We start from the raw sequence: 11,527 nt of genomic DNA, 5'->3' as shown, positions 1-11,527 counted from the left end.
CTGTTCCATTTACCTGAATGTTTTGTGTGGAGTTGAAATTATGCCAGGACCTAACAAATAATCATCGCTCCTGATGCTAAAAAGTGTTAAGTGTAATAATAAATGAACACAACACCTAATGCACACATGCATGATCAAATATTCACAGCATTAGTTTTTGCTTTGTTTTCTTGTGAAACGTTGGATTCTTTCACCTCTTCAGGCCTGTAAATCTTAACCTTAAAGTCCTTCGAAAGAGACAATCTGTTTGATTGAACTTGTCACAGCTCATGTTGCAAGTAGACACTGATTTGTTTTGTCGGTCAAAAAGGTTGGTAATCTCGGCTTTAGGCAAAGCAAAACTTTCTTAATTACATTACATAACCTTAAGTGATTTAGAATGCAAACAATGAAGTGGTAGTGGTCATTTTTAGCACTATATTTCAGTTGAACAGCCATAATTGAGAATAGTAACATTAGTTGTTGATACTGTGTCAGTGTTGCCTTAAGCAGCTTTAACCATCTGTTTTCATTGCGCAGATTCTTGTAAAGTGCATCAAAAAAAAAAACCCAGACAGCTGTGCACACCCTAAACTGTTCATAATGACAGGGGGCGTCCAGGAGGCAGGGAGAGGAAGGCAGACCTATAAGTGGGCGTTAACAGAGCTGGTGGGTGAACAGAAAGAGGGGGGAGGAGGGTGAGGCCAGAGGTCAGACAGCGTGAGGCCAGCTGCTGATCAGGACTACGCCTTCCTGTCCCTGCAGGCAAGACTGGAGCAAGGCCAGGGGCAGTGACAAAGCATGTCGAGTACACCCATCCCATTTCAATTAACCACAGTCTGCTGCTGCTGCTGCTGCTGCTGCTGCTGCTGATGCTGCCGCCGCACACATCTTTCATTACCATCTGGTTGCACATGCATCACCCTCTGAAGTGATAAATACATCAGGGGCAGAAAGCGTAGGTTTTCTCTGACGCTCGAGATACTGAGATGTGATGAAGAATAAGAAAAGAAAAAAAAAACATTTCTTACAGGTCGTGTTTTGTTCTGCACTCGGAAGTAACAGCTTACAAGGAGCATTTAAAACGAGCACAAAAGCAGAACATGTCATATTTCTGACTTCTTGCCCTCTGAAATGTAATGGTGTGGAAGTTTTTTTTTAGTAACATGAAATGAGAATCCTCAAGTAAAGTAAAATTACCTCAAAATTGTACAGTACATGTAATTTGTTACTTTACACCATTGACTTCCAAGCCCGGAAGTAGAGGTTTACAAGGAGCCATTGAAGGCAGCATGCTGACTATTGCACAAATTAGTCACATACCAGTGACAAATTACTAATTGTTTCCTGCCAACAACACAAGGAGGAAGTTGTTTTATGCATCCAGTGGTTCTGCAGCAGGAGGATGTAAGGTCAGTTTGGGTCACCATTGGACCTCAATGTACCAGTGATGTGTTGTTGTATTTTTATTGTACACATGGCTTCCTTTTTTTTTTTGTGATTTCATACTCTAAAACATATCAGTATACACCCATTGCAGCACTATAATTACTATAACTCACGCTGATCCCATTCCTGTTTGACTCAGGCAGGAAGCTGTCATCATCATCCTCATCCTCTCCTGGAGCAGCTGTTCTTACCGGCCACTCCTCTTTCCTGACCTGCTGTACGCTGACGCACTATAGGAAGCTGACCTATTCCAAATGTAGACATGCACACAACCTCCTTCCCTCCTTCCTCTCAAACCTATTGTCTGTCTTTGGCAGTGATACATCCCAGACAAGCTCCAAGTTCAATGCAATTCAATTCTATTGTTTGTTGCAGCGGTGAGGCAGCACTGAAGCAAACTTTTGGGTAATTATGACAGGTGTCCTATTTATTTTTAATCAATCAATCAATCAATCATTGACTCCATAAAATGAAATAATAGGAAGTAAAAATGCCCATCACAATTTCCCACAACCAAGGATAAGGTCATTACATTGTTTGTTTCGTCCCAACAACCGCCTAAAACCCAAAGATATTAAACCAACTGTGATATAAAACAAAGGAAAAGCAGCTGATCATCATGTTTTAAAAAGCTGGAGTCAGCAGATGGCATGTTGGTGTGGCATTTTGCTTGATAAATAACTAAATGATTAATTGATGATCAAAAGTGTTCAGTATCAAGTATGTCGATCAATTTTTTGTAACTATTGTGTAGTATCTTTTAAATACAATTTGATATTATGAGTGCTTGAAATAAAACACACAAAAGCATAAAAAAAAAATACAATAACAAGGATAATTGAAAATAAAATGAAGACACAAAATAAAAGACAAGCAATGAGAGAATGTGTGACGGGAGAAGTGGCCTTTGTGCCTACATGTATATATATTACATATATACTGTAATTTTTTGGCCTTTAGGCAAGCTATTGCATTTCCAGCAGGGACATAAGCGGATATCCTTGGACCATTATTAGCCAGCCTATGCAAAGTGATGCAAACTCATTGTGCTTTTTAGCAAGGCAGATTAACACCACCCTGCTATGGTTATATGTATCCCCAGGGGGTGCCATCATACGCCTAATCCTTTGATCGCAGGCAGCAGCGATGATGATGATAATAATGGTGGCAGTGGTGGTGAAAGCTTATAGAGGGGTCCTTCTGCTCATGAAATCCCCAGACAAAACAGATTGACCTTGATCAGTCTCTTTAAACTGTGCAGATGTGGACTGTCAGCTGATGGCTAATTGTTTGAAGAGCATGGAATAAGCCGCACAGTGGGGGTGTGGTGTTTTCCAAGGGCAAATATAACATATGATACTTTGTTGATTGAATTTGAGACACATAAAATGACCTTGTTAGTTGGTTATCCATCACAGAAAACACCTATTTAGCAGTATATAGAGTTTTACGTTGAAAGTCAACACGGAGCATTCACTACTTAATTTATGAAGGTGGATTTAAATACAAATATGAACCTGTGATAACTATGAATTCTTGTCATTGACTAAATGTAGTAAAAGGTGTAAGAAAAAGGGTGTTCAACATCAGTGGATAAAACAAGAGGATTGTGGCTAGCTAACACCAACACAGAACACAGTCTTTCAGCTAGCTAGTTGATGCTAAATTTCTTAATAAAACAACACCACAATCCATATACTATAACACATACTGCTGTAGCATCACTGTATAAACTCTGAGCAGTAGCTAAAGCATTTTATCCAGCACGCTAATGCTAACAAAGACAATGCTACTTGACAGTTCACAAATGCTTTGTTCGTATCTTTAAGCTCATGTCTCTGATGTTCATTAAGGAACAAAATACAATGTGGATTTGACTTTGTTTTACTTGACATTTTGTCAATGTGTGCAATGTGATTTCTGTTTTCTCATAAAGTCTAACAAACTCAGCTAGCTAACCTTGTTTGTGACTTCTTTTTTTTAAGTTAGGATTTTAACTGAGGATATTATTTGCTGATGCATTTAGTTATATTTCTCAGGGCTCAATACAAAACTTGGGCTGCAATTTAAGATTATTTTACTGATTGATTAAATAAATGAACATTTTTTGAAAACAAAACAAAAGAAAAACAAACAATCAAACAAAAAAACACTAATCACAATTTTTCAAAATCCAAGTGGCATCTTCAAATGTCTTTGTCTGACCAAAAGACCCAAACCCAAAGACATTCAGTTTCTATACAGTATGTCTTTATATACATCTATGTAACCTGTCCACATGACATAGGCCAATGCAACATATCCTGCTATTTTAGAAGCTGGATCAAGAGAATGTGTAGTTTTTCACTTTTTTTTTGCTTAAAAAGTGACTAAAACAATTATGTGATTATCTGAAAAATGCCAATAATTTTCGATTATCCAATTATGTCGATCAAGCAATCAATTAATTATGATAGATCTAAAAGAGAGCTAAAAGGAATTTTTTTTTTTTTTAAAGAATCCATGTTCTGACAGACCAGGATTAAAAACACTTTCAAATCTTAAATCACAGTTGAATAGTTCCTCCCTGTGTTACAGTATATAACACTCCTACATTGTTTTCAGCCAATACTTTGATCTATGAAAGAAAAATATAATCAAATCACTATTCTGCCAAGAATTATTAATGTTTTTGTCTAAACTGTTGGAGTGAAATGAGTCTTATATTATTCATTTAAGCAGAGTGATTAGGAGTACCAGGCTTCAGGCTTCATCCATCTGCCTGACTATCTGTGTGTGTGTGTGTGTGTGTGTGTGTGTGTTTGTGTGTGGTATAGCACATGCTCCTCTCTCTCTAAAGAGCGTGTGATGCTTTTGTGTGTTGGTTTCAAGGTTATTGTTGTGTTATTGTTGTGTCGGTGCTACAGGCTGGGGGGGCGGGAAGTGAAGCCCACCATCTGTCCTTTGTACTCAAACTATTGTTCCGCACACGCACTCCTGTCATGACTGCAAACACTCTGTCTACACTCTGGTGTCATGTTGGGGAAATCTATAAATTTGTTTTATAATATTTATATATCAAATGAACACAATCTTCCATTAAACCAATAGGCAGACAGTTAGTTTACTCATTCTACTCATTGTTTATTAATGATTCAGTTTGTCTTTATATAGCCTAGTGTTTCATTTAGGGTTTACAATGAAGTGTAAAGAACTAATTTTTATTTGGACTTATATTAACTTTTTCTATTGATTATTAATTTAATTCAAAACTAAGTATTTATCAATTATCAATCAGCAAGCCCAATATTTAAAATTGATTATATATCTTTCTATATCTTTCAACTGTTCTGGTTTTCAAATCACTTTGTGTAATGATCAAATATATGTAATATTAAATGATGAATCAATAAACATGATTGCTGAAACAAATTAATAAAAAAGCAAGAAAAAGGAGACTGTTTTCCTGCCTCAAAGTGTTGGGAGACGCCCAGCAGCCAGGAAGCGGATTTTACTGCTCAGCCACAATCCAGAAGCGTCAAACGTACAACAATCAATCATAACAGAGCAGAAGTTAAGTTCCAAAATAAAGGCTCAAGAAAACCTCCTTTCCAAGCTGTACAGTACACAGCAAAGACGTTACAGATCAGTTAGGTTTGATCTGGTCTTGAAAGGCCAAACAATTTAGATGATAGATTTATTGTTTCAGCCAATTTTCAAGTAAAAATGTCAGACATTTTCTGGTTTAATTTGATAATTTGCTGCCTTTCTTTGGCATAATGCAGTATGTTTTAGATTTGGACTGACAATCAAGTCAAGCAATTTCAAGATGTCAGTTTTGGGCTGTGAGAAGTTTGGATGGGTGTTTTCCACTACATTTGACATTTCATAGACTACACAAATAATTAATCATTTGAGAAAGTAACAGAGAGATTAATTGATAAGCAAAAAATTGTTAGTTGTTCATAAAATGTGTTTTAATGGTCTGGAATATATTTTATGATGAAATGGTGTGAATATCTTGATTTCTTTTTTCTTTATTGAATTTTCCAAGTTATATACAAAATATATATATATATTCCAACATAGCCTACACTCAATTGAATTAGCCAAATCATATCATCGGTGGAGACAGTCATTGTTCGGAACAAACCAATGCTGGGGGTTCAAATAGCACACTGGCAGACCAACTGGCTTTATGTCTACCCTCCCAACCCCTGAATCAACATCAAAATTTCAGCTTTATATTATGATATGGTCGTTGTGTTCATTTTTTCAGAACCCACAAATTACATGTCAAATAAACAATTATTTCACGTGGTACAAAACACATACCACTTTCACCAGCTTTTATTGTGTTATCGTACCGGAAATCTAATGACATCATTACGCCCAGCTTGACGTGGCGTCGCTGGCTACCCAGAGCAGAGAAAACCACGGCTGTTGCTTGGATGTTTAATAGGAGAGACGGTCGGACGTCCCCGCTGTTTGTAGTATTTACAGACTAAACAATTAAATTCAGTGTGAAAACTTACCTTACTTCGTTCACTAACACACAAGACGATGAATGGTAAGTCAACAAACGGTAATGTGGGGGGAATGGCCTGTATCGAGGGTCTGCCCCCGCTGCCGAAGAGCCTGAGCGGCTTGCTGAACTCAAGCGGCGGCTCCTGGAGAGAAATGGAGAGGATGTATGTGAAGAAAACCATGATCCAGGACGACTTGAGCCGAGGCAGGAACAACGCGGACAACTTGCTGGCGAACAAGCCGGCCAACCTCGACGCTGCCCTGGCTCTTCTGCGGAAAGAGATGGTAATATTTCAGGGAGTTTTCATTTTACTGGTCGACGGTAAAGTGCTCTGTTTTCCACCCCTAGTTTCATCGAGAGCCGTTTAATCCCGACGCGCTCTGTACATTCGTATTCAGCCAGATTCCCTGGAGAAATTCTGGTAGTTTGAAGTTGTCTGGCTTTTGGTCTAACTTCACCGCCTCTTGGTGCACAACTTAAGGCTTCTTACAAATTGTTAGAACCCTCTGATAGATTCGGCATACAAACCATTTACCATGCACCACATTATGTAAATAAAATATCGACTTTCAAATATGGATTTCGTTTTTTTGCAACAGCCCACTTAGAGTTTTTAATGGAGGAGGATATTACAATCAAACAAGCCCAAAATGATGAGCATTTTTAATATATTGTTGTTGGTTCTGTTTAAAGAATTGTTTATTTTCTAAAGTTAAGAAAAGATTATCATACTGTATTGCGTTGTTGTTCTACACAGTCGTTTGTAAGCATGGGAAGATAAAACGCGATGTTTAAAAATGGAGTCTGGCATGAAGAATACCCTTTACAAGAGAAAGCAGGATCAGGGACAGCTTTGCATTAGATGAGGCAAATTAAGCCATTAGGCTTGTGCAGATTTTCATTCGTAAGCTCAATTTAATACCTTTTAGCTTGACCCCAAGTTTCTTTTTCCATGACACAGGAGCCAGCAGAAAATCCTGTAGTGAACTAATACATGATATTTCATTTAGTGAGGTGCAAACAGAGTGAGACACTTATTACATGCTCTTTTACACACCCTTGTCAGCAGACCAGACTTCATTATCATGGTGGCTCTTACTCAAACCATAACAATAGCCTGTTTCCTCATATCCAGTAATTTAGAATTTAGAACGGTGAAACTGTTGCTGAAACTCAACCCTGTTGCCTTTTTGTTTTTTCTTTTTTTGTGACAGGCTTTGCTAAATCCTGTTTCTGCTTCATGTGCTTTACTCTCCCTACACCAAGTCCTCAACTCGAGGCTTATTGCTTTGTTGCTGTTAATGTATTATCAAGAGTTTGTAGTTCACGCTGTTTAATAAATTGTCAGTGTTCTATATTTTAGCAACTATAAGCCGCTCCCCAGATTATACAGCACAGCGCTCAGTCTCAGCTGTTTGAACTGACTCTGACTTGCATATCTGTCCACTGTAATTTGTTTGGAAGACAGTGCAGTGACCCCTCATTTCATACTGCATTGTCAGCAGAGTGGTATGCAGTAGAAATGCCCTTTTCAACCCTGCTTACAGTCACGTTTCATCTTTATGATGTTATGCATGTCATGATATCAGATAGGGCAATAACTAAAGATTATTTCATTAATTTGTTTGTTCAATCAACTCAGAGATATTCAGTTTACAAATTTTTTTTTTGTTGTTTTTTTTTAAAAAAAGGAGAAATGTAGTGAATTTTCAAATTTGAGCAACTTTAAACATGATGGAATTATTTTGGCTTGTTTGATGAATCAGTTTTTTATCTGCATCAAATTAATTAACCATTATTTTGATAGTTCATCAGTCATTATGGTATTTGTCAAGCCAAAAATTCCAGTCCCTTAATTGTGAGGCTTTCCTACTTTCCTTTGTCTTATGTGATACTGAATAAAATGTCTGTGGGGTTTAAACTGTGGAAAGGACAAAAGACACAATATGAGGACAGAAATTGTGATGGACATTTTTGCTTTTCCGACAATTTATAGACCAAACACTTAATCAGTTAATGTACAAGTTGAAAAGTAGCAGAAAAAAAACAAAGAAACAGCTTTAAAATGCTGAATGACTCCATCAGAAAATGTATTTTGTATCATATATTAATCAGGATCTTGCTTCTGCCCCCTCCAGGTGGGTTTGCGTCAGCAGGACATGTCCCTGCTGTGCCAGCTGTGGTCTCTCCACGAGTCAATCCAGGAGTACAAGGGCAGCTGCCAGGACCTGAGCGCCGCGTCCAGCCTCAGCATGATGGAGAACGGCTACTTCGACGAGGATGACGAGTATTACCCGGAGCCTGGCGCCACTCCCACCGGGGAGCAGCCGGACGGGGAGGTTGGAGACGGGACAGCAACAATGGCAGCAGCCAAGAATGGGAGCAGCAGTGGCAAAGATGACAGCTGGGACTCCTTTCACGTTACCATCTGAGGCTTCATTCTCAGCATTTATCTGCAGATGGAAAGACGTTTTTTGGGGGGGGGGTAACGGACTGAAGTAAGCTGGAGAAAAAGTTGAGTGGCTCTGAGAACCTTTTGCCCCTGGAGAAGGGAGTGGTTGGTTAGAGATAGCAGCTCATGGTGTCTCTTTACCGTAATAAACTATAAATGTAAAGCACCAGCTCCAGCTTAACTTGCGCTCCTCCTCGGGTGAAACATATACCTGCTTGTGCTGCAGAATGTTTTTTTGCAGCGTGACCAGGAGCTTCATCACACTGCGGAGCTGAGCGGCCGGGTGTCCTGCTTTCTAACATCCTCTGAAACACTCAGGAGTTGAGATGGATTGTATTCAAAGACTCAATATACTCAAAATTAGGCAATATATACAATGCATTTCTTTTTATAATCAGCTCTGCTGCTGCTTCCGTATCAAGTGGTTTTGCTAACCAGTCACCCTTTTATGGTAGAACGTTTTTTACATATTCAAAATATATGAACAAAGTTTTTATTATTTATTATATAATATAAATAACAAGATATTTGCTTTCCTGTTACTTTCAATGAACGTTTTGTGCTGCAGCTCCACCCAGGCACAAGGGTACAGTATTTACAGGCTGGAAAAGTGAACACACAAGATGGGATTTCTGAACGCTGCGAGCGATGTTGGTGCAAAAAAATGATCGACTTTGTGGACATGTTGATGGGGATGGTGTGTGTGTTACTTTTAAATGGTGAAATAACTCATTTACGTAAATCCAGAAGGTCTGGGCAGAAGTTGTCAGACCAGAGAAAGAGGTGGAGACCTTACACCTGTTCACAGTGTGAAAATGCTTGAAAGCACAGTGATGTTTTTGTACAGGGGTGAGGTTGACACTTTTTTTTGCCTCTCAGCTGAAGCAGGTATTTGCTCAGAAAATGTGAAATGTTCAAAATGCTGGAAACAGTTTTTTAAACTGTTTGCATGGGTGAAAAACCTGGAAGCCCAGTGTAGCAGGCTGCAGATACAGTAGAGTGTTTCCCTGATTTCAAAGCTGTCACTGCTTGAACACATTAAGGGTAACTGTGATGTGGAAGGCCCAGGTTGTATCCATGTAATAGTATGAAACAGTATGACTTGGATCTTGCGAATTCTAACTTGTTCATTACAGCTTCGGGCCTATTTTGTAGTCATGGGCTTTATTTCTATCAATGATAACATTGTACTCACAAGGTAATTGCTGATTGCGGCAAAAAAAGTCAGATGAAATCTCAGTAATTTATTTGTTGGGTGCAATATTATTATCATCAATAGAAATGAAAGCCAAAACTATGACAACAAAACCCAAGTTGTAATAAATGATAATTATCCCTCTATGTAGCTAACTGGCAAGTGCTAACACATTTGCAGTAATTGAAAATAATCAGGAAAAAACTGGATAAAATTAAATGTTGAGCCATTTTCCACATAGCCACCTTTGTGACATTTATTCTTAATATATTCTATCAAATAAATGTTGCCAAGAGTTGAGAAGCTGTGACTGGCAATGATCAACTTCTCACATAATTTGCACTTGCTAGTTTGAACGTATTTTCCTTAACAGCCGTGACATTGATGGTGAATCAGAGGTGTGTAAATCTGATTGGCCCCTTGGTGGTCAATGAGTTAGAATAGTTCTGTTTTGGTCAAAGTGCGTTGGGGGGGGCTGTATTGACCAGGCGGGTTTCTGTTGTCACTGTGGCCTTCAAATATTGCTCACAGTGCAAACACAAAGCTGTAGCTCTAAACCTGGTAGCAAATATTGCATACAGGGTACTTTATAATACTTTGTATCCGAGGTAAAGATCTTAACCAGTCTCATCTTAACAACACATGCTCTGCTGCAGCTAGCAGATGCCTGCAGTTACTCTGTACAGCCTCATGGTCAGGCTGGACATTATTTAAGACATGTCAGAGAGATGCAATTGATATTATATCAGTGTTTCATCACATCTGCAAAGCACCAAGTTTCTGTTTAACTATCTGAGCCTCATCTTGAAACTGAAGTAGTGAGCCTTCCATGACTACTCAATACTGCTCACTAATAAGATTGTAACAGCAAGTGTTTTTTTTTTTTTTGTCTATTATGCTCAATGTTTGCATGTGGACAAAATAGACAAAAACCCTCCAGTACACTGACATACTGCTCTCCTGACGGATCTCTGCTCACAGTCTGAAGAGCGTTTCGATTGACATTTCTAACAGAAATACTCCTCAAACACAGCCTTACTTCAAACTCTAGGTTTCTTCTCTTGCTGTCGTCCTGCGCCATGTATCCTACAACAGGCAAAGACATTTGGATGTGTGAATATTCTTAATCTACTACTCATATGTATGGTCCGTGTGGTCTTCCTTAACTTCTAAACTCTACAGCAAAGGTCTCAGCTGCTCAGTACACAGCAGCTGATCTGTCACTCAAACTGCAATACTGTCAGTACCCACCATCACTTTGAGAAAGGTGTAGAAAGTTAATATTTTGTGTGTTGATGTTGTGTTTATATAGATCATATGACGTCATCCGTTTGTCAACTGGTCCGCTATCTGTGTGCTAACGGAACACAAACCAAAGAAAGTAATAGCGCTCAAAATGAAATGTATTCGGTTTAAGGTGCTGAAGAAAACTTAATTATCACAAATGGTTAAATTTTACTTTAAAAAGGTACAGTACATAATGATATCTAATGTCTTGAAGAATGTCTTTACAAGTTATGATGAAATGAGTAGGACACTTAACTCTGCCTTGAACCCACTCATAGGAACACTAATGTTTTCAGTCAGATAACACACAATGCTTGATTTCTAATTACACGCTTATTGTGAAGTTGATGTCAGCGACTGACGTTTAGACTGAGTCTAAACAATTCGTTTATTGTTGAACGCTGTCGCACCTACACACATTGTTTAACGAGTCAAAGGTGTAGTAACAGAAAACTGTACAGAACGTACAGTAGTTAATACAGCGGTGTAATGTTAAAGGAACAGTTTGACATTTTGAGAAATGTGCTTATTTGCTTATTTTGCACAGAATTAGAGAAGAAGATCGAAACCACTGTCGTGTCTACAGTAAATATGAAGCCACTGCTAGCAGCTGGTTAGCCTAGCTTAATTTAGCACAATAACTGGAAAGAGGAGGAAA

At 38.5% G+C, this 11,527-nt stretch overlaps 1 protein-coding gene across 1 annotated transcript; it reads left to right on the top strand.

The window, feature by feature from the left end:
- The first annotated feature begins 5,855 nt into the window (after window positions 1-5,855).
- On the top strand, window positions 5,856-11,527 carry fam89a (family with sequence similarity 89 member A). Its single transcript, XM_022770113.1, has 2 exons — window positions 5,856-6,219; window positions 8,074-11,527. Exons 1-2 carry the CDS (start codon window positions 5,971-5,973, stop codon window positions 8,365-8,367), a joined length of 543 nt encoding a protein of 180 aa, XP_022625834.1. The 5' UTR covers window positions 5,856-5,970; the 3' UTR covers window positions 8,368-11,527.

The sequence above is a fragment of the Seriola dumerili genome, unplaced genomic scaffold, assembly GCF_002260705.1.
Source record: "Seriola dumerili isolate Sdu_G_001 unplaced genomic scaffold, Sdu_1.0 BDQW01000025.1, whole genome shotgun sequence".
Classification (NCBI taxonomy): Eukaryota; Metazoa; Chordata; class Actinopteri; order Carangiformes; family Carangidae; genus Seriola; species Seriola dumerili.
This window is presented reverse-complemented; position numbering and strand designations above follow the sequence as displayed.

What these genes read in the sequence shown, in the direction of transcription:
- fam89a (XM_022770113.1), top strand. Translation starts at nt 5,971, where the DNA reads ATGAATGGTAAGTCAACAAACGGTAATGTGGGGGGAATGGCCTGTATC. An exon ending in CTCTTCTGCGGAAAGAGATG is followed by an intron (nt 6,220 to 8,073) that starts GTAATATTTCAG and finishes TGCCCCCTCCAG; the next exon opens with GTGGGTTTGCGTCAGCAGGA.